This window comes from Chiloscyllium plagiosum, chromosome 2 (assembly GCF_004010195.1).
Source record: "Chiloscyllium plagiosum isolate BGI_BamShark_2017 chromosome 2, ASM401019v2, whole genome shotgun sequence".
NCBI classification, from domain to species: Eukaryota; Metazoa; Chordata; class Chondrichthyes; order Orectolobiformes; family Hemiscylliidae; genus Chiloscyllium; species Chiloscyllium plagiosum.
Window position 1 is genome coordinate 42,368,325 of NC_057711.1, and position 24,019 is coordinate 42,392,343.

At 38.2% G+C, this 24,019-nt stretch overlaps 1 protein-coding gene across 1 annotated transcript in view; it reads left to right on the top strand.

Moving 5' to 3' along the window:
* The window catches only part of vcana (versican a), a 197,942-nt gene extending 175,235 nt beyond the window's left edge, over positions 1-22,707 (top strand). Inside the window, exons 13-16 of the mRNA XM_043702808.1 lie at positions 2,645-2,727; positions 15,951-16,095; positions 17,396-17,578; positions 20,263-22,707. Of these exons, the coding sequence (XP_043558743.1) occupies positions 2,645-2,727; positions 15,951-16,095; positions 17,396-17,578; positions 20,263-20,387 (536 nt within the window). The 3' untranslated portion in view covers positions 20,388-22,707. The remainder of the gene's footprint in view (positions 1-2,644; positions 2,728-15,950; positions 16,096-17,395; positions 17,579-20,262) is intronic.
* The last annotated feature ends 1,312 nt before the right edge of the window (positions 22,708-24,019 follow it).

The following is a 24,019-nucleotide window of genomic DNA, read 5'->3' on the forward strand; positions in this document are numbered from 1 at the left end:
CCTGTATTCCTGATGAAGGGCTTTTGCCCGAAACGTCGATTTTCCTGCTCCTCGGGTGCTGCCTGAACTGCTGTGTTTTTCCAGCACCACTCTAATCTAGACTCTGGTTTCCAGCATCTGCAGTCATTGTTTTTACCTTGAGGAAAAGACCTTGTCTATTTATTCTATCCATGCCACTCATGATTTTATAAACCTCTGTACGGTCACCCCTCAGCCTCTGACAATCCAGGGAAAGTAGCCTCTGAAATGGTCCCTTCTTAAGAGGATACTTCTAATGCTATGGATCTACTTCCTTGCATCAAGGCAATAGATTCAAGGTCAAAGCTAAAGCTCAAGCCTGAAAGTACAAACACAAAGAAATAACATGCAGAGTCGTCCAACATAAAAGATAGTTCAGCTTTGGAAAACTTACATTTAGGTCCCGTTTCCTTTTTCAGAGGTTGCTTATGAGTGCACCTCCTCTTTTGTCTCACAAGTTACAGAACCTGGGTTATTGCCTTCCTCATGACTGCAGTGGAACTCCATTGACAGCCAGCGGGAGGGTATGACTGGACTCGGGCCAGCTGGAACATGTCAGTGATCTTTACCTCCTCAGAGGAGGCCATCACATTTCTGCACATGCTCCATCTGACAGCCCAGTGGAAGCATGACAAAACTGAAACTGACAGAGGTGAGCACATCTGAAGGGTCAGTAGTTTTGAGATGCAAAACACTAGGAGAGCATAGTTCAGAATACATTTTATTTTGAGCATTAACCTGTCTATGCATTGAAGAGTCCATAAGGTTTTTAAAATCACATATAACAGTATGAGTAATTCAATTCAAAACCCTTCAGTGCATACGTTAATGCATAGGTAAAATTCTCAAGAACCATAATCTTAATTTTCCAACACATGGACCTCTTGTGAATGCGTTTTGTCTCTAAAGCTGACGTGGGCCAGAAACCTGTGAGGGCTGGTGCAAATGTATTTAATTAACTCGTTTTTAAGTTCCAAGTGCATTCTTACTTTCCTCTCCTCCATGCCTGCAGTTGACAGTTTTGGGTGTGATAAAGAGTTGACAAGATGTCTCAAAAAATGTTTTAAAAAATGAACAATTTAGCACCTTCAATATAACACTGATAATGGTCTCTAGCTAATAGTGTTGTTGTGGCATGGATACTAGATTAGAGTGGTGCTGGAAAAGCAGAGCAGGTCAGGCAGCATCCAAGGAGCAGGAAAATCGACATTTCGGGCAAAAGCCCTTCATCAGGAATTGCCTGACCTGACCTGCTATGCTTTTCCAGCACCAGTCTAATATAGAGTCTGGTTTCCAGCATCTGCAGTCCTTGTTTTTACCTAGTGGCATGGATAATATTGCTTGAATATTAGAGTTAACTTCACTTATTGACCACAGATGAGTAATAGAATTAGCACAGTCTAATAATGGTACTTGTGGGAGGCACAGTGGCACAGTGGCTAGCACTGCTGCCTAACAGCGCCCAAGACCCGGGTTCAATTCCCGCCTCAGGCAACTGCCTGTGTGGAGTTTGCACATTCTCCCTGTGTCTGCATGGGTTTCCTCTTGGTGCTCCAGTTTTCTCCCACAGTCCAAAAATGTGCAGGTTAGGTGAATTGGCCATGCTTAGTTGCCTGTAGGGGAATGTTTTTTGGTAAAAACAATGACTGCAGATGCTGGAAACCAGATTTCTGGATCAGTGGTGCTGGAAGAGCACAGCAGTTCAGGCAGCTTCAAAATCGACGTTTCGGGCAAAAGCCCTTCATCAGGAATAAAGGAATGGTTTTGGGTAGGTTGCTCTTTGGAGGGTCGGTGTGGACTTATTGGGCCGAAGGGCCTGTTTCCACACTGTAAGTAATCTAATAATAGATTTAACATGGTTCTGACAACAGTACCTACTATTACAAGTTATTGCAGCCTAGCAATACCCGTATAAACAAAAACAGGAATTGCTGGAACAGCTCAGCCGATCTGGCAGCTTCTGTGGAGAGAAATCGCCAGAGTTAATGTTTCAGGTCCAGTGACCCTTCCTCAGAATGCTAGTGCATGAAATGTTAACTCTTGATTATTCCCACAGATGTTGCCAGACCCACTGAGCTTTTCCAGCAATTCCTGTTTTAGTTCCTGTTTAACATTTCATGCACTAGCATTCTGAGGAAAGGTCACTGGACCTGAAACATTAACTCTGGCGATTTCTCTCCACAGAAGCTGCCAGATCGGCTGAGCTTTTCCAGCAATTTCTGTTTTTATTTCTGATTTCCAGCATCTGCAGGTCTTTCAGTTTTTACCTGTATAACAAAGTCAGTCAGACATGTTACCAGTACCTCAGTAATCATACTAGGACAATGCCAATAAACAGAAATGTGGAATAGCAAAACCACGACAATTAACAAAGATAATTTTTTTTAAATTTCGGGAGAGAAGGAGGGTAGGAAAGCACGATGAAAGCAGCTTACTTATGTTAAGATAGAAATTCCAAAAAGATTGGATGAAAGACACCCAGTCATCAAGATTTTTGTTTGAGATCTACAGAACAGGAAGGGCAATTTATATATACATATAAACTTCCTGACGTTGCTGGATTAATCATTGCCATACATGGAATTGTTTTCAAACACATCCTTTCCTTGTTTTATCTGCCCCATAGGTATTGGCCAGGACTACCAATGGATTGGCCTAAATGACAAAATGTTTGAACATGATTTCCGTTGGACTGATGGAAGCCCTCTGGTTAGTCTTTGAAATTTTTTTTTCAGTTTTATATCATTCAAGTGAGAAACCCCTCAGGGATCTGTGAGCAGACAGTGTGGCCTAACCACAAGGTTCTAGACAAGTATAATTGTTAAATGCACAAGCATTATAAAAACTACACCGCCAACTTTAATCCACAGATGGGTTAGTTTCTTCAATATAACAAACATATGAAAGAATTGCTTATTATATAATGCATTTGTACATTGAAATATCACTTAATGTAATAGCCTTGACTATTATAACCAAGAAAATGTGCTTGTATAAACTGCAGTCTCTGATTTCGACTGTAATTCATGTGATCAGAAATTTGAGTCATCTAAATACAGAGAAAGGATTTTCAGATTGCATTAGGAAACGTGGTTCTTTAACTCATCAAGAACCGTTAAACGTCCCAGTGGAGATAGTTAAACTTGTAGATAAACAAATTCATTATGTAATTATGTGTGAATTGCATGTTCTGTTGTACCATAACTGCTATCAGATGGAAGCAAAATTAACACCCATATACCTGTCTACTTAATGGCAATAGGTTAGGCAAACACACTTGTGCGATAATAACAATCCTCACTGCAGCCACATAATACATTACCTTATCAGAAATTAATCGGATATATATCTACCAAGGCCATGACTCCCTCACTAAAGAATGAGGACTATGTACCAAGCAGCCTGTATCTATCTTGACCTTTCCAAGCTATTGAGAATTAAAGAAACAAGAAAAGGGGAAGAGAAATTCTTACAGCACTGAAAACATGTGGCAGTCTACCTTTGAAAGTAAATTGCCCAAAAAATTTTCTTAATTGACTTATGATGGCTCAATTCAAACTATTTTTGTGCTCATTCTTAATTATGATCAGTACAGCAACACTATGAATCATAATGATTTTCATGTTGTTCATTCTAGCATTTGATTATGAACCACTAATTCAACATAGATATAAATTAAGAGTTATAGTTTGACTGAGTTATGAAGAGCCAAAAGAAACTCCACTGTTGACACTTTAGCATGTTATTAAAAACTCGAGTTTATAAGGTGAAACATCAAACAATCCCCATTATTAAAAACCTGGCAGAAATACATTTAGAACATAATTCTTTCCCTTAAAAATTCTTTGCACTTCCACTGACTTTACACATTATGCTGTTTGAATTATTAGCATTATTTGACCATATAAGGTATTTCAGTGTGATTCTGCTACTTTCATTTCAAGTCTGTTCCTGAATACAGGCCAAAAAGCATTCAGTGCTTTATGTCAAATGTTATTGGTGATCTGGCAGAGATATTTATAGATTTCTGTATTGAGCCATTCCCAAGACCTGTTGCTGAGGTACACACAATGTGCTCCAGCAGCAGTTGCTAATATAATGAGCTTTTATGTAGAGGTGAGTCACCACTGCATGTGGTAACATAGTTTAGATCACCAATATTGTAAGTGTAAGTTGAGACATAAAACTCCCAAGACATTGCACAGAAGTGGTATAAATGACAGATTTACCCTCACTGAGACGAAATCCAGTGGGAGAAGTTCTCAGTTGGTTTCTTCAGAGAAGAAAAGTCTCCTTGATGGTATGTTTGTTTTTGATGCAGCATAATTAGTCTAGTATAATTGGCCAGTTTGAGCATTGTGTAATAATGACTGCATGGAAAATCAGTAAAAAAAACCCATCCAATCTGCACTATATTACTGCATTGATGGGGAAAAAAAAATACATGTATGACTTACAATTGCTGAAAACTGTTAAAATCTTTGATAGAAGCACACTTTCTATCTCTCTTCAAATATACTTTTTAGCATTTAGTCACACGATCATTTTACTTACAAAAATTGTAGAACAGATTCCGTCAGGGTAGCAAAAGACTATTCAGTTCATTGTAGAGGTGTTGCCTGCTGCTTTCCAATCCAGCCCCTGTTCCCTTCACCAGACTGGTGAAAACTCATATTCTTGAACTATGTATATTCCATTTTGAAAGCAAAGACTGATTCTGCTTCCATCTGTGTTTTTATTCACTGAGTCCATATATTAACAATCATCTTAACCTCTCCTTTCATCCATTTGGATTATGATACTAATTCCTTTGATCCCACTTATTCACTTATTGATTGGTCAGTGGAAATTTGTTTTTCTCAATGTATCTCTGAAAAAGGTAATTTTTAGCACGTTGAAAAGATTTCCTCTTGACTTGGTTCAAGTGAAGAGCCCCATTTTCTTTCATCTGTTCTCATAACTAACACCAAGAACACTGCTACTCTCATTAATTAATGGTAGTAGAAAATGACTTAAATACAAATTTTTGCCCAAATTTTCTCCTATTTTTATTCCTTGAAGTCAAAAATCACACAGCACCAGGTTATAGAGTCCAACAGGTTTATTTGAAACCACAAGCTTTTGGAGCTCCCACTTCTTCCTCCAGCAGCTTGTCCTTGAAAACATTGAAATGTATTTACAATATTTCCAAATTGCTCTAACTTGACTGTGAAGCACTGTGGAACCTTTCGAGGTCGTGGATAGATATAAATTCCAGTGATCCTCCAATTTCTTGCTTGCAGTCACTCTTTACCTGAACGGAAGAATATTGGAAAAGCCAAAGACTTTATGTGGAACTTCTTAACCCAGCCCCTGCCACTATCTTACCTCATTTATATGCTACATCTAATTCTTGCCCTCTTTCTCCTAGAGAGAATTCCTGACATGTAAGTCAGAATGAGTAACACAGCTTACTGACCATCATCCAACTGTCTGTTCAGCACAATGCCCCTGTGCGCTGCATGGCCATCATAGTCCTTGACCCTTAGTTCACATGAGTCAGCATTGGCAAGCCACCAGCTTCATCAGGTTTGCTCTTGGACAAACTCACAAGCAACTTCAGTTCCTTAATGCTTTACCTTGAAACTCAGTAACACCCGTGACTTGCTTGCTTCTGCCAGGGCACTTTGCATGCAGGGACAGATGTGCACCTCGTGCACCTGCACAAGCTGCATCTATTGGTTCTTATCTTGCTTTTTTAGTGCTCACTCACGTTGTGAATACTTGGAGGCTGCCCGTCTTCGTATACTTCATATTGCATACTCAGCGCAGATGTTGGGGCAGAGAGCTTGTTAGGGTGGGGAGAACCAATCAATCAATGTCGTTGTGTGGCACTGTGCTACTTCAATGTTAGACCAGCAGGTGGCAGCAGCTTACATGGCATCACATTGCATGTGCCTCAAGAAAATGGTTTTAAGTGCAAGTCTAAAAGAGACCTGTCCATAGTGAGGTCAAGGGGGATGACTGTCAATCAGGAAATACCACCACAGCCTGTCAAGGATCTCATCCAATTCCACACCAAGGGAATTGGCCACAATTAGTCAGACACTTGGTTCAACCAGTGTTCAGGAATCAGCTCAGTTCTTGCAGCCCAAGGTCTGGACCGTGGCCAGTTCTGCAAGTCGAGCACAACCAATATAGCGATTACAGGTAGATCAGTTGAGATGCTGGGGAGACATCAGACTGTGAGGTGGGCTAGATTTTCCTGCATTCTCCTTTTCCTTTCTTTCCAGGGCCTAACTGTTAGTGGCCAACTGTTTTGGGGTGCCATTAAGAGCCTGCCATTTGGCATATGCAGCCATTCTTCATTCCAGTGCTATAGTCATTGAGTGAGAGCATCATAACTGAGCTCGTTCCACGCAATTTCAGGAATGAATAGGAACCTTTCCCAACCCAGCAGCTCAACATGGCACCAAACAGGGATCACATGTGGATACTTCAACCCATATGGCCCAGCCTGGTCCAAATGTGTACCGTATTTTAATTCTCATCTGCTCTAGGAACTATTAAAACAATTCCCCAAACAGATCCAAATAGCCTGTCGAAATGCTGACCATTCTTAAACAAATCGCATTATTCATTGCTCACCAGACAGCTACAACAAAGACAAAATTAGAAATTTATGGCAAAACTTATTGAGCCAAGCAGCATCTGTGAGGGGATAAAGCAGAGTTAACATTTTGAGTTAACGTTTTGAGTCTGGAGAAATTGGTATTTATGCTGAAGACTAGGGAGTGCTGTTGGTAGGGGGGAGAGGTGAGTGGGTAGATGGAGATGGAGACAGAGGTATGAAAGGGGTAAGCTGATGAGGGCCAGTACAGAGAGGAGCTGAATAAATTATTCCCAAGGATAGGAAGGAATGGGTTGGCTGTGCTGAAAGCATCCCATGCCATGACAAGACCAGGGGGTGGAGTGGGTTAAAAACATGGAAGAATGGAATCAGTCTCTAAAGTTATTGAGCTCGATGTTGAGTGTCAGAGGCTGCAGGGCTCCCAAATTGAAAATGAGATGCTATTCCTCGAGATTGCTCTGAGCTGCGCTGGAACACTGCAGCAGGCTGGCAACAGAAAAATGTTGGTGTGGGGACACAGTGGTGTATTGAATCGCAACCAACTGGAAGGTCAGGGTCATTTTTTTATAGACAGACTGTAGATGTCCCACAAAACAGTCAGTAAGTCAGTCTGTGTTTGTCTCTCCAATGTAGAGAAGACTGCATTGTGATCAGCAAATGTAATAGTCTTGATTGAGTGAAATCAGGTAAATCGCTGTTTCACCTGTGTCTAGAGTTTTAGATAGTGAGGAGAGAGGAGATAAACAAGTAAGTGTTATACCTTCTGTACCTGCATGGGTGAGGGGAAGTGTTGGGAGTGGAGGAGGGGTGGACCAGAGTGTCCTGGAGGGAACAATCCCTGCAGAATGCTGACAAGGAATGGGAATATGTATCCGGTTGTAATATCCTGCTGGAGGTGACGGAAATGGCATCTTCTGATCCTCTGTATGTGGAGGCTTTATTGGGGGCAGGAGAGGAAGAGAAGGGGTGAGGACAGAAGTGTGAAGGCTAGGTCTCTCTGCTTCTTCCTGGAAAGACTTGAATTGTCTCCATCCACAACCATCTCCTCTGCTTGTCCAGTTTATCCTCACTTTAACTTTAATAGCCAACTATCAATAATCTCTATATCTGCCTACCCGGTTTAAATCTGTCTCTTTCTCTTTCTCTCTGATTCCATCTCCAGCTATACACAGACCAGACTCAAAATGTTAACTTTTTCCCCGCAGATGTTGCTGGACCTGCTGCATTTCACCAGCAATTTCTGTTTTTGTTTCAGATCTCCAGCATCTATGTTAGTTACAGCTTAAAGCCAGGGCTGTGTTAAAATTATATTTGTTAGTAAATAAATCACCATAGTAAAATCCAAATTTGACTGAAATGACTTTTACAGACTGGCAGTAACCTTGACCAGTTTTTAACAGCTGTTGGAGATGTACCAGCTATTAGCATGTATGAATCCACAGCTTCCCATTTTCATAGGGTAATTATCCCTTGGTAAGTTGATCACTAAAAGCACATTTGAAATTACCTAAATGTTGTACGCTTTCTGGCTGCTAAGTAGCCCCACATGATGGAACTGACAGAAAATGTATCACTGAAAAGGATTGTAACTTGCATATAGTGAGGAAACCTCTAAGTCACTGCAATAAATTTGTCTACAAGTCGGAAATACAGCAAAATAAAATTAAATGGAACTCCCGCATAGTGAAATTGAGTTGCACTTCAGACAACAATTGAGTTTTCTTTATACAATTCGTCATGTCATGACTGCTCTGAACAGGAGTCAAAGAGTATACATCATACTATTTAAATGGTATATTTTAATATTGAAATTAACCTATTGACCACCATTCAGCATGTTCAGTGATAATTGCATGCATAAAGTAAAAAGATCTGGGGATGTAGCATCTCCACCCTTCCATGTTTCACAGTGAACAAAGGGATGTTTTTTCAGCAAAAGCAAAAGTGCATCTTGTGGTGGATGGTATAGTAAATGTCGAACATAGAGCAGTACAGCACAGTACAGACCGTTTGTTCCACTATGTTGTGCCGAGCATTTATCTTAATCTAAGATCAACCTAACCTACACACCTTCCAATTTATTGCCGTCCATGTACTTGTCCAGCAGTTGCTTAAATGTCCCTAATGTCTCTGACTCTACTACCACCGCTGGCAGTTCATTCCAAGCACCCAACACTCTCTGCATAAAGAACCTACTTCTGACATCTCCCTTATGCTGTCCTTCAGTCACCTTAAAATTATGACCCCTCGTGACAGCCATTTCTGCCGTGGGGAAAATGTCTCTGGCTATCTACTCTCTGTGTGCCACTCATTACCTTGCACACTTCTATCAAGTCACCTCTCTTCCTTTTCCTCTCCAGTGTGAAAAGCCTGAGCTCACTCAACCTCTCTTCATAAGACAAGCCCTCCAATCCAGGCAGCATCCTTGTAAATCTCCTCTGCACCCTCTCTAAAGCATCATCCTTCCTATAATGAGGCAACCAGAACTGGGCACAATATTCCAACTGTGGTCTAACTAAGTTTTAATGGTTTTTATGGTTTATGGTTTTTAAGAGCTGCAGCAAAACCTTGTGGCTCTTAATCTCAATCCCCCTGTTAATGTAGGGAGAATCATAGTTGGGAGAATTGCTGTTTTCATTAGAGAAAAGAAGGTTTAGGGGTGACTTGATTGAGGTGTACAAGATGATTAGGGGGTTAGATAGGGTGGACAGTGTGAACCTTTTCCGGCGTATGGAGTGGGGTATTACAAGGGGGCATAGCTTAAAATTAAGGGGGGGTAGATATAGGACTGAAGTTAGGGGTAGGTTCATCACTCAGCGAGTCGTAAGTTCATGGAATGCCCTGCCAGCAGCAGTGGTGGACTCTCCCCCTTTATGGGCATTTAAGCGGGCATTGGATAGGTATATGGAGGATAGTGGGTTAGTATAGGTTAGGTGGGCTTGGATCGGCGCAACATCGAGGGCCAAAGGGCCTGTACTGCGCTGTATTCTTCTATGTTCTATGGGCATTTAAGCGGGCATTGGATAGGCATATGGAGGATAGTGGTCTCGTGTAGGTTAGGTGGGCTTGGATCGGCGCAACATCGAGGGCCGAAGGGCCTGTACTGCGGTGTATTCTTCTATGTTCTATGTTCTAATTCAAGGAGACCAAAAGCTAAGGAAGGCAGATGACTTTCTATACAATCTATAGTGGTCTTGATGAAACAAATTAATTGAGAAACGTAAGAATTTGCATGAAATTTAAATATTGATTTTTTTTTAGTGACAGTTCTGTTAGTTGTTTCTCCTTTCCTCTTTTTTGATGAGTGAACATGAGATTTTACAACAGTTACTCCTGGTGTCATCTTGTAACCCAGCAGGAGTTAAATTTACAGCAAGCATTTTCAGTTTTTACTTGCACTGATGGATCATCTGAAGTAACCAAGCTATTGTTTGGCAGCCCAACTGACAACTCATGCATTCCACCCAACAGGGACAGTCAAGCTCTGGTAATTGACAGCCCTACCACTTAACCCTGTCAACACCTGCATGGAAAGCAGGCAAACTGCATGAGCATAGTCTTCAGTGCCTGGTGAATATTACTCGCAGTGAAAGACAAGAGGGCACAATTAAATTGTGATAGGCTCCTGATGCTGAACAGAAGAGAAAATTTCCCTTATGAATGTTCATTCCCAAGTAAGAACAGGTGTTGACAGTACAGAGCTTTATTGGCATGATTCTCATTATAACAGCAGGACCCCTTTCTATCACATTGTCGATGTTATACCCTGCTGTCAACTATGCCATGCTGTCATGCAGAGTAATTTAAATTAAACTGTACCATGTAGTTTTCTATTGTTAGCATGAACAGACTTTAATGTTTAATCAAAAATGCACTGGCGATTTTTCATAAAGTTCTTCCCAGTTGAGATTCAGTCTCTTCTGTTTTTTTCATATATCACTAAACAGTTACCCACCTTCATTAGAAAAATAGTAGGGATAAATACCAAATTTCTTGAAGAAAATAAATGGGGATTCCATCTGTGGGAGTTATTAACAATTCTTGCTGGCAAATTTGAAGTCAGGGGTGAGGTAGGAGGTGACTTGTTGAATATGGTACAGGGTCTGCCCATTGCGTATGTGCATAATCTAAACTTTCACTGGGAATGGTGAAAGCCTTTGGTGGTCTGCCAGCCTTGAGTGTGTTGAGGTTGTCAGTCACTTAAAATGCATCATCCCACTCAACTTTTATTACACCCACAGCAAGTGGAGGCCCATGCTAAGCAGATAACTGGGTAGCTTTCCTTGCAGATGCTTATGTTGGTCAGAGGAAGTGGGGTATTGCAGGCAGGGACTTGCTCTGGGGGGAGGTGGTTTCCATCAGAAGCAGACTATCCTCAAGGTCATGTCCCATTTTAATCCTTCCACCCCTGACCTTCCAAGCCCATCCGCTGCAAAGCCTTCACTTTCTCCCCTGGCACATCATATCCAGGCCCCGATGATACTCTGGATTTACTGTCAGTCTGGCCTACTCTTCTTCAGGGACTGTCTCTAATTCCAGCAGTGACTACTGCTCGATCTCGGTAACATTGAGAAGACAGAACTGCTTGCCATCCAACTGAGCAGCAATTCTCTAAGACAGAACCTCCTCTTCATTGGAAGTCTCCCCTAACCTAATTCCTGCCACAAGCATCAAACAGCTATGGGGCAACTGGTATCAGTGGGGATGTGCTCCGACTGAACTTTCGGATTGCACAAGAAATCTTTTCCCAATGTTTCTTTTCTGTAATCCATGCTGCTAAAAGGTGATCATCTATAATCATTTTTATTTTATGTACAAATTAATATACACATAATTAAAGAACACTCATGAAACATTCACTGCAGTCTCCTGAAAACTGTACAAATTTTATGAAGTTATGAAAATTTGTGGAAGATAGATGAGAACAGAGGCAGATAGAACTCAATTCTTTATTAGTGACTGAACAGTTAGTGACGCCTTAATGAAACCTACATATGTTGTCATTAGGAGCCCATTTAATATATTTATCTGAAACAAATATATTTTAGCACCACAGAGATTAGGTAAAATCATTTTTCACTTTATCATTAAATGTATATCAACTTACTCATAGTACATACAGTACTTAAAAGATTCAGTTGTGTCAAGTCAGTGAAATTAGTTTTCACCATGTGCGAAACGAGGAAGGAAACTTCACAGTCTAGAAATTAGTTTGTGCTTGAATTGAGGCACAATCTGAGTGCAGCACACTTAAGATAAAATCAACTGCAGCTTATAGCCAATTAGATTGCTACTCTTGCAATGATTCAAGAATTTTCAGGTGCACATTCAAAGAAAAGGAGCAGTATAACTTGTGAATCAGGTCCTGGTATGATTGATATCACATATCGTGAAGTATGAGACTCCCCACATCTTCTGTTCCACTTGGCTTCACACTGTGTATCAATCCATTCTGGTGTGAATCGGTGGTCTGAATTCATTTAGTCCATGGAAAGCTCTGCAGGTTGCTTACACCCAGTACCAAATCATAAGCTGTCCCTCAGTCAGTGTTCTTGCTTTAGTCAAATACATTCTGGACCATCAAATGGAATGTGCCTATAGTAATGTACATGACCTGAGCTGACATGCTTTTTGAAACATGGCTGTGTGTTTGCTGCCTGTTTCAAGTGTAATGCTCTTGAACTTTAAGAGGGTTCCCCCCTTCCGACCCAAACGTTGTTACCTATTTAGCAGAAAGCCTGAATTACTAACAGGCAGCTACCTCTCTGTTCAGATGAGCAGGTTTATTACTGGCATTAATGGAAAATAGCATTAATATTTAAGATTTTTTAATACATTTCACTGGGCATCAAGGTAAAATCACCATTGTCCAATTGGAGCATAGTGCTCCTTCCCCATTAGAGCGAGAGACAACTGGTGGTGATTGAATTTAAGGGTCATCATACCTCAGGTAAAATGATAAAACTCACACAACATCAGGTTATAGTCCAACCGGTTTAATTGGAAGCACACGAGCTTTCGGAGCGTCACTCCTTCATCAGGTGATAGTGGAAGACTCAATCCTAACACACAGAATTTATAGCAAAAATTTACAGTGTGATGTAACTGAAATTATACATTGAAAAATACCTTGATTGTCTGTTGAGTCTTTCATCTGTTTGAATACCATGATAGTTTCACTTCTTTCATGTGTAAATCACAAAACCTTTTTTTAAAAAGTTGCATTNNNGGGGGGGTGGGTTTGAGAGTGTGAGAAAGTGTGTGTGTAGTGAGTGCAGAGTGTCTTAAGTCTGTGAGGGGGTGCATGTCTGAGTGTAGGAGTGTGCGTGTGTGTCTGGAGTGGGGGGTGTTTGTGAGTGTCTGTGAGAGAGAGGTAAAATGAGAAGTTGATGAGACAAGTCTTCATGGTAACCTCAGCTGATGCAAGAATTACTCTGTATTACATGCTAGTTGTCTGGCTAACTGAGCCATAACATTGTAAATGATCGGATAAAGGTACAATAAAATGTAAAACAGGTCTTGTGTAAAACCCATAATTCTGAAGGAAAATAAAGTTACGGTTACTAGAAAATCCTTAAATTTTATCTAAGTATATAATTCCAGCTAAATTTAAGCAGCTTAGTTAGAATAGCCCTTTAAAAAGTTGCCTTATCTGATTTGGCCAAATTTTGACGAGGCATTGCAGTCTGATTTATTGTCCTGGCACTTATTACAGTCTAGTAACGGCCATAAAAAGCAACATTGCCAAAACAGTTCAGAATCCATGGTTTAAAATATTATTCTGAAATCTCATTGCTTTCAGAAACATTGACCTCATTTCAAAGTTGCATCTGCACACAAAACTCATTATAATTATTTCCTGCAAGCTTATTAAGTAAAGAGCTGATGCAAATTAGTAAAATATTATGATTGAAGAAATCTATTTGGAATTATAGTTTCGAACTTCAACAACTTATGTGCAATCTTTAATCTAAAAATTGACCTAAGGTGTTGCATTGGAAGCAAAATCTTACACAGAAAAGTCTGGTTGGGATGTGGTCGAAGCCATGGTTGTAAACGGCAGTGTGCTGGAAAGACATTAATAACATGTTAGTTCAATTTAAAGACAGCTGGGTTGAGAGAGGGGTTTTGATACAGGGGTATAGCATCTGATGACTTAACATTGGTTATACAGAGCGAGGTAGGACATTTTGTAATCTAGATTAGACAGAAAAGTTGCACGTGTATCAAAGGATATTGCAGAAACAAGGTCAACTGAAGAAGGAATGCTTTGAAGAGAATGATTAATTTGAATTAAAAATCATGGGGCATGGTTGAGATTTGTGAGAATTGTGTTTATGTAAACAATATTGTTTTCTATAAATTGTATTTTTAAATTGGTAATGTTAGTGTCTTGCTAATCACATGATGAAGGTTTGTGAATGTCATTGTTAAGGTTAAGAGAAATGGGTGGCAGATATTAATTACTTTAAACACATATACATAAGGATTTCTGGCATGGATGAGAGGAGTAAAACTGAGCAAGTTGATAAACACTCACCCCAAAAAAGAGCAATATACATTGTCTTCTATCTCACTAATGCTGTTGGATTTTATTAACAATTGATATTAAAATACATAGGTTGAGGACTGAACAAAAAAAATGAAGATAGCAATTATCTGAGATTTTTTAAAAATGCTAAAATGCTGGAAATTTTAAGTTCGTTTGTGAGCAAGATGTTAACTTATTTTCCTCATTCTATGCTGACTGAGGGCCTAAGAATTCCCAGCAGTTTCTATTTTTAAAATGTATTTCATTTCTCTTTTATCTTAAATGCATTAGTGACTCATTTTGTGACACTCGTAAGCTAATGCAACTATTTTGCTATCTTTTCAGTCACATGGGATGTTCAATTGTTGGCCTAATTAGCTTGCTCCAATTGATTAATTGGAGCAAACTAATTATATATATTTACATACTGTAAAGTAAATCAGTTTTAAAGATATCAGCCTCTTTATGGTGAAACTAGAACTTAGATTTTCCTGCAAAATGCGGGAGCTGAGAAATTAAATTGAGAATAGTTATTCACAACATATGTAGCATATTTAGTGACCACAGAATCAGGAGAATGGATGTGCTTATTGATGCAAATAGAGGAATAGATTACAAATTCTATTGCAAATGTGGTGAATTATTACCTCTTGGCATGTTCACACCTTGAGTATTATTATTGCATTGCAGCAGGCAAAGACTATTACATTAACCAATACCTTAAAAGATATAATTGTTCAATGTCATTTTGAAGTTGTCTAAGCAAAACTTTATCTTCAGAGCTTCATTTATTCGGTAAAATAAATTCCAGTTTAATGTTTCAAAGATAGAGCCTTTGTGCATTGAGATACAAAAGAAGCTGATTCCAGAAAAATGGCAAGCATCCATTGAAATCAAACGAAAGCATTCCAAGAAAATGTGATCACTTGCTTTAGGACAGAGGGCACTTAGAAAGTGAATCATATGCTACAAGATATGAGATGGGCAGTAAATCTTATTTCACAGGATATGAGTCAGGCCCATGTTTTTATAGCGCAAAAACATAAAACACCAGTGTCTGTGTCCTCAAAGCAAGGGTCACTGCAATATTAAAGCACAGGGCTAATGAAGCATTGTATCTATAGCACAAAGAACATGTGGCAAGTATGTTCTTATTGTCTTGAACACAAGCTCAGGTAGCCATCAGACACTGAATCGAGAATGTTACAGTTTAGTAAATCTTCTATTATTCAAAATTCAATTCTCAATGAAATTACTCTATCTTTCAAAACAAAATATTATTATTCTAGTATCTGCCTTGTCTACATATACTTAATCTCTGCATTGAGTGTGACAGTTCATTATAATTGCTATAAATTGAATTAACATTAGGCATGGCTGCATGCCAGTATCAACATCACAGCAATTAGAACGCAGAAAAACAATGTCTACTTTTAGGGTCTAGAAGCTCATATACATCTGTACCACGCTATGTCACCATGCTAATTCAGTTGCACACTCATTATAACCCTGTGATGGGTATTGTTATTGATAAACCTGTGATGGGTATTGTTATTGATTCCATTCAAAGTCTTTGTCATATAAAAAGTATAAAGTGCTGGAGAAACTCAGCAATCTGTAGAACACAAACAGAATTAACGTTTCGAATCTGATTTTTCTTCTTTGAAGTTGAAATTGCTGGCAGACCTGCTGAGTTTCTCCAGTACTTCCTGTTTCTTTTTTATTTTGGATCTCCAGCATCTGCAGTACTTAGCTTTTATCTTAACTTTGTCATTTTTGTTCCTCACATAGCAATACGAAAATTGGCGCCCACACCAGCCTGACAGTTTCTTTTCTACTGGAGAAGATTGTGTTGTTATGATCTGGCATGAAGGTGGCCAGTGGAATGATGTTCCATGTAACTACCACCTAACCTACACTTGTAAAAAAGGCACAGGTAAGATCTGGCATTGACTGCATATACTTGGCTCTACCCCTTTTCTTTCTCAAACCTGTCCTTCAACATTTCTTCAAAACCTTACCCATAGATGAAAGCACAAAGTATAACAGCAATATGTAGTAAAGAGGTTTGTGAAGACATTCCTTCATTTATATACTGGAAACGTATACCAGTGATCTGCATACCCCAAACCTGTGACTCTTTATTCACTTATTTTGATGGATGAAAAGTCATAGGCTAAAGGCGCACATAATATGCTGCTATATGCCCCTAGAATACAAAAGTAGAAAACACCTTGATATTCTGCTTATGTAGTCAAAATATTTTTCACTCATCTTTCAGAAGCATCCACTCCATGCAAAATGGATCCCTGCAATATTACAGTGCTTCATTTTCAGTATCTTCCACCTCAGTCGGGTGATGACAGGTTTTTCACCCCAGAGGGCATTAAAATTAAACTCATCCTGACATCATTTGAGATTTATAGACCTTTCGCAGTAGTGATGACTACATAATGGACGAGAGTACAAACTGACATGTGGTTCTGTTCTTTTACTGGTTTTACTATAATAATTTAGGCCTCTGCTTTTCAGAATGCGTTCATTGCTAAATGTTAGGTCCTTCAATCTTAAAAGTGTTTACACATGCTCTGACTTTCATTTAAAATATCTTAGTGTACCAGAGATATAATAGTCTTTTTATGATTATGTTAGCTGCTGGTCGAAGCCTTTGTCCCTATAACCTTAAAATGAGCAGCATAGTGCTTTGTTCCTCCTTGGTTTGGACTTAAGCCAAACAGTTGCATTAATAGAAGACAGATTTTATCAATAACTAAAGATTTTTACATTAGATGCTAACTCCTTACTTTATAGAAAATTTTTGCAAGGTTTGTGAAGGTTTGTAGCTCAGGTTGAGGTTTAGGGTGTAGGTTTGCTCGCTGAGCTGTAGGTTTGATATCCAGACGTTTCATTACCTGGCAAGGTAACATCATCAGTGGCGACCTCCAAGTGAAGCAAAGCTGTTGTCTCCTGCTTTCTATTTATATCTTTCTATTTATATTTATAGAAAATGATAGGTAATTTGCAACTTTGTACCAGAGTTTTCTTTTAAAACCTTATTTATACTAGTTTCTTAGCTGTTATCTCATCAATTGTACAAGTTGCTTCCTAATTTTCTTCTGTAATTCTGCTCAGCCTATGGTATATAAAGTGGTTGCCATTACTTTGTATGTTAAGAAATAAATTTCCTCTAATAAGTTGTCATTAATGATACAGAAGACATTCCTTTCTTAATTTAGTTGCCTGTGGTCAACCGCCTGTTGTGAAGAATGCTAGGATGTTTGGGAAGTTGAAACCTCGATATGAAATAAATTCTATGATCAGGTACCACTGCAGTGCGGGCTTTATCCAACGCCACTTTCCAGTCATTAAGTGTCGAACCAATGGATACTGGGATAAACCAAAAGTCGCCTGCATAACACGTAAGTTGCGTAAATAGTTTATGAGATTGGAGGAGAGGAAAAGAGAAAGTAAAAAGGAGAAAAGTTTTTTTGATGTTTAAAATATTGTTACTGCTGAGGCTGGAGGAGTGCATGATTGTTCCAGTCCCACCAGTCCACAAATCAGAACATAAGGTAAAAATATTTCATTCAGGTAGCAAGATTACCAATTAAATGTCTTAACTATATTGGTTTTAAGTAAGACGGTCAAACAATCAGGTTTCTTTATAAACATGTTATTAGTTTATTGTCAAAATAAAATGTATTCAATAAAATTGCACTAATTGGTTAACAGGTAATCAAATGAAAATAAAAATGTGTACTCCTCTAAATGTTCACAAATCACACACTCTTAGCCAATGAAAACTGTTAGAATGCAGAAGGAGGTCCTTCAACCCATTTTGTCTACACTGGCCTCCCTGAAGATTTAAAAGTCAGTATTAATCTCCTGCTTTTTCCCATAGCACCCCCCTCCACCAAATTGTCTCTCTTTAAATAAAACTCTAATACCCTCTTGAGAATGCCTTACTGAACCTACCTGTGCCACACTATCAGGCAGTACATTCTGTACCCAATACTCCAGCTGAGGTTCAATTAGTATCTGAAATAACTTCACCATAATCACCCTGCTCTTGTATTCTATACCTCTGTTAAATCCTGCAGTATAGAGCCCATTATTTTGTACATTTTTTTTGAATTGTGTACAAAGAACATAGAGACAAAAGGATAAAGTATAGGATATTGTGGAACCTATTTCTATGATGTTCTCACATATGTGGTAGTCAATAATCATGCACTGTTGTCTCTGAAGTTGCAGACTTGGTACAGACACAATTTGCTCAGAAAATACTATCTTAACACGTTCTTGCCATCACTTTTTCAAAAGAGCAAATAGGTTTTAGCCTGAACTGGTGTGGAGGTTTCTCATTCAGAAATGAGAGAGATCAGCTAGGTATTTTGTTGATAGCAAACTTGCCTCTAATAAGCTGATTCTTAGCAGAGTTAAAAATCACATAACACCAGGTCCAATAGGTTTAATTGGAACCACTAGTTTTCGGAGTGCTGCTCCTTCATCAGGTGGTTGGTGAAGGAACGCTTGATGAAGGAGCAATGCTCCAAAAGCTAGTGTTTCCAATTAAACCTGTTGGACTATAACCTGGTGTTGTGTGATTTTTAACTTTGTACACCCCAGTCCAACACCGGCATCCCCAAATCACAATTCTTAGCAGGCTTTCCTCTAATTCAGGTAGATAAGTGAAAACTTCTCCAAGTCAATCACTGCATAAAAACAGCCCCAACACAATCTAAAGCAAGTATTTATCACCACTTGTGATTGCTCAGAAGGATTTTGATTTCCTTCCCTCAAGGACTTTGGTGGACCAGCTTTTCACAATAATCATCAACATATTTATAGTCAGCATAACAGACTAGCTTTATATTCCAGATTTATTAATTGAATTTAAGTTGTAGCACTTGTCAAAATGAGATTTGTACCCCTGTTCCCAGAGCTTGTGCATTGCTAGATATGTATTTGCAACAGGATTGTTGTAACTTGCTTAAGTGGATGTTGATTTTATTATTTTCACTTAATTTTCTTTTTTATTGTGGATTTCATCAAATGACACCTGCTGCCTTCCCTAGACAGCTTATATGCCACTTGATGTACAAAATTCAATACATAAAATAACATTAGTGTTACTACCAGGTTCATACTAAGCAGCTCCTTTGGTATTTATTCTTGGAAAGATAACTTCAGTAAAATTATAGCTTGTAGTTAGTTTGGGCTTTAAATTTTATTAATGATTTGAACTCCTAGATAAGGTTCATATTTCTTCAAGGCCATAATCTGAACAATATTATTGTGCACCTGTAAGTTTGAAGTGAAAGGACATGTTGGTCACATTCCTATTCATTCTCTCAGAAAACAGTACATCATTGCTTAGTCCTGATGTTGGGAATGTAAACAATACTATTTGAATTCACAGCATTGCAGCAAAACATAAGAAATAAGGTGTGACAAAAATATTTTGTTGGGAGTGACCTATTAAGACTGGCTATTTTAGACATTTATTTTACTTTTAAATAAATCCAGATTCAAGAAAAAGCCACCTACTTTTTAAGCTCATGTAATTTGGTTTTTCTTCCAGTAAAATGATGTTGAGGAGAGCTAGCTTAAAATGACCTGTAGGAAAGATGCAGTCCTATCTTTTTGAGAAGGTACCTGCTCATGGTGGGATTTGGTTCCATAGTAAATAATTTCCAATGAACTTACCTCATGAGGTATTCTGCCAGTTTTAAAGATGCATAGCAGTCAAGTTTACTTCTGACTGAGTCCAATATCCATGGTCCCACATTTCCTAGTAGGAGTCACTCAATAAAGACTAGAATTGGAAATTTGACTAATTTATCTTCTCCCTTGCTTAAAAGGACTGAACCCACATGCAGCATCTTAACTTTACCATAGACTCAATGCTAGCCAAGGGCTGCTTGCAGAATTTAGTCTGTGTATCTCAGTACCACAACAGGTGGTGTGTTTCACCTCCTACGGCACTGGTTGTCTTTTGATGATTTTAACCCACGTTGATAAAGTGTTTGCAAATATTTCATCATTTTATTTCTTTTTGTCAACTCCTTTAATTCTCTCTTTTCTTCCTTGCACCCGATAGCTTCAACATATCAGCGAAACTCACGAAGGTATTTTCACGGATTGTACCGAAAAGGAATGAAAAGTTCGCAAGAACCGATCCGACACCATCATCGCTGGATCAGGAAATTTCATTCAGGGCACTGACTGCACCACTGAATGGTGGGAAACTGTTCCTTGCTATTCGAGCCACATCTGATCCAAACAGTGCCATTAGTAACACATTGGGATGGGGAATATTTCTTAAAAGACAAAGCACATCGGGAAAGATCAAATGGCAGTGTCTTCAAAAATGTGATTGTTAAAACAATTGTAAATCATTCATTTCATGATGACCTGAATAAGTTAAATTGAATAGAAGCTGAGGCCCTGTTGTTTGTTCATAGTTCATTGTAATTTCATAATTCTAACATTCAGCATTTTACAGTTCTGCAATTCTCCATATTGTTTTACAAATATTGAACAACTCCTTTTATTTATGCGTGCATATACTGCACATGTCTTTGCAGGATTATTTTAACAATATAAAATATTTTAGAGCATTTTTGCACCTTTTCATGTCATTAGTTTTCTGTTTCTTACATGTGGAAAAGTTACATTTTTCAGCAGTTTTTGCAAATCAATCATAAATTACCATTTCAGTTGTACCGTTTCACTTTACTGGGCTAATTTTGGCATATATTTTATAAATTCATTTCATTATTTATTGCACTCATTTGAGACATAGGTTAAGTCACCACAGTTCCAGAGGACTGTGCTGTCATTGGAGAGAAAGATAACTGGGAGTGGTTTAACTTGAGGGTCACCATACAAATGGGCAAGGTTGAGAAGGGGGGCCTTCATGGTAACCTGAGTCAGTGTGTAAACTGAACCCATGTTGTTAGCCTTACTCTACATTGCAAACTAGCCATCCGGCCAACGGAGCTAACCGACCCAGTTTGACATACAGTATATAAAAAATGATTACCTGTGGTTTCAGTGACCCCTAGTGGCTATTTCAACTTACTTTCTTTCCAAATTTTACATTGCTTCAAGTAGTCATGTTCAGGGATGTGAAGGCGTTAACATGCTGCTTGTAGTAATCCGGTTGGCGCACAAGTGTCATTTTGATTGCTGCTCCAAATATACTGATCACTATAATAAGCATTTTTAGGTGAACAGAAAATAGAGGCAGTTATGGTGCATTAATGTGAGTGAAACCTGTTTTTAAAGAACCTGGATGATTAATTGTCTGATTCAAAAACATTGAACATCCTCTTCCTCAATCGATCTCTCACTTCTACAGCTACAAGACCCCTGTGTATTGTATTTCTAAGGATGCAAGGTGGGATCAAGCCCAGAGACTGCATTGTGAAGCTGCTCTTTAACTCACCTGGATACAAGCAATCAGAATAGCAAGTGCAAAAGGACGCTACATGACCTTACAAAAGACAGTTGGTTCTTTCTGAGGTCACAAGTGCTAATATATTAACTTTCTCAGATATGGCAGCTTTTTGCAGCCCTCACTAACCATACTACAATATGGAGCTGCCTTTTTCTAAGGGTGAATATAAACCTACTTTTTTTTGTAAAAAAAAACAAAAAAATAAATTAATTTTTGTATATATAACCATCTTAGTGCATTTTTTAAAATGAATGTTTATGTCTGAATGTGACAGCTGTGTAGCATATGTTGATCATCACATATGGCAATGTAGTTTAATTCTTGGGATTTTATTTACTTTGAAAGGATGGGATTGAGAAGAAATGAACTATATATTTTTGTAACATTTCTGCTGTTAACCCTTGGGAATCTGTATAAAGCACCACCGGCTTTTATAATTTGCACTGTGGGAAAAGATCTAAGTACATCATTTTGATTCAGATTTCATTGCAATGTATTTTATATTCTCGAGGTCTAATTATCATTCAAATCTGTGGATATGAGTGGAAAGATTGTATAGAAACCACTTAGAAATTATACTGAGAAGAACCAAATCCCATCGATTTAAATTCAATCATGGAGAGAATATGGCAGAAAGAAAGAATTAAATGACCTGTAAGTCCAATGGTTAACATGTGGTAAGAACAAAGACTTCTTCTGAAAATGAAACTTAATATGGTCCGCAGGAAATTAATTTCTGAATAGAAAATATGTTGGTTGCTTCAGCCATTTCAGTTTCTTCTTTTTATCAGCATCAACAAAAATCACTGTATGATTTTTTTTTGCTTTATATTTCTTGACAATGCACACAGAACAATGCTGTATTTATATTTTAACTTGTATAGTGTATAATGTGAACGTTTGGGATTTTGTGAATGAAATAGTGAAAACCTTTTTGTTACTTTTTTTACTTACTGTGGTTCACCAAAGAAACCAAAACAAATTTTGATCATGCTGTTTCTATTTTCATGCCTTAGTCCTACTGATAGAACTGACTTGAAGAGCAATATTAAAAAAAATTTGAAGCCTTTGGCTATATTGCAATGTTGGGATGCAGTGACGATTAGTTATTTTCTTGTATATTGATGCCCTAATTTACATCATTGACAATGCTCTTGGATTGTCCTGAAGCCTGCAGGAATTGAATATTAATCTGTAAGACATTTTTGTGCGTAACCTGGGAGAAAAAAATAACAGAGAACTTAAAAAATATGGATGTTGTCTTCACTTTCTTTGGACACTTCCACTGATTAGTTATAAAATAAATTGAAGATGTGACTTGACAGCCAAGAATTATTGAATCAGATAATGAATAGTGGTGTTCTGTGAGGGTGAACTTGTCAATGATGCATGTAGGTCATTGGAAATGCAAAACCATATGGTTAAGCTTCCAGCAATCTATCCAACCAGGTTTGACAATATGAATCAACCTTTTGAAATGTATTAAAAAGCGCAACATTTTTCCATTTCTAAATTTACATAATTTATGATATACCAGTTCGCTTTATAGTAGGACAGGAGCTCTGAAATCCAACCAAATACAATTTGCCCCCTCAGCAGATCATTGACCTGAACATCATTAACTATTTTGTTTTGTGATTTTGATTTTCATGTATTATACATCCTTACTCAATTCTCTTTTTCTGACATAATGCTAATATAGTACAGTACAACTTTGTAATATTGTCTTGCCAGATACAGTATATTTATCCTTTTTTCTCTTCTTTGGCTTAAACCTCAGATCATTGAAGCAATGTGGCCAAAAATGAAATGACCTTAAATATCCTCCCTGCAATGTTCTAATTCATCTGCAACATAAAACTTGGTTAGGTTTCCTGTTGAAGTTAGAAATTATCAACACAAAATTGTCTTTGGTTTTGCCAAGCATTCATGAAATACTTGTACTACAGCTTTTCCAATGCTGCAGGATTTTCCAGTAAATGGTGTGACCTACTATTCAATAAGCTCTGCATAGCCTGAGAATTGTGATTACTTATCAGTTATAAGATATCTCTAGTATTTATTAGACATGTTTTCATAATTGTCTTGAGCTATGATTATTATTGACTGACCATTTTCTTGCAGTTCACAGTGTAACATCTTCTCTTCAGGATAAAATTAGATTCAAAATTCTGTGATTGCCTCAGTACCACAATTTTCTATTGAGGCTATGCTTGCAATGCTCACTACCATTGAAATCAGAGAATACTGCTTCTCAGATAGGTTAGACAGCAGTATATGCACTGTTCATGTATTTGATGTGAAACATCAATAGGTTTGAATTTCTTGTGGCAAATGTAATGTTACAAGAATTCAAATTCTGCTTTGTGAGCTAATTTCTCGAGTACTGTAGTCT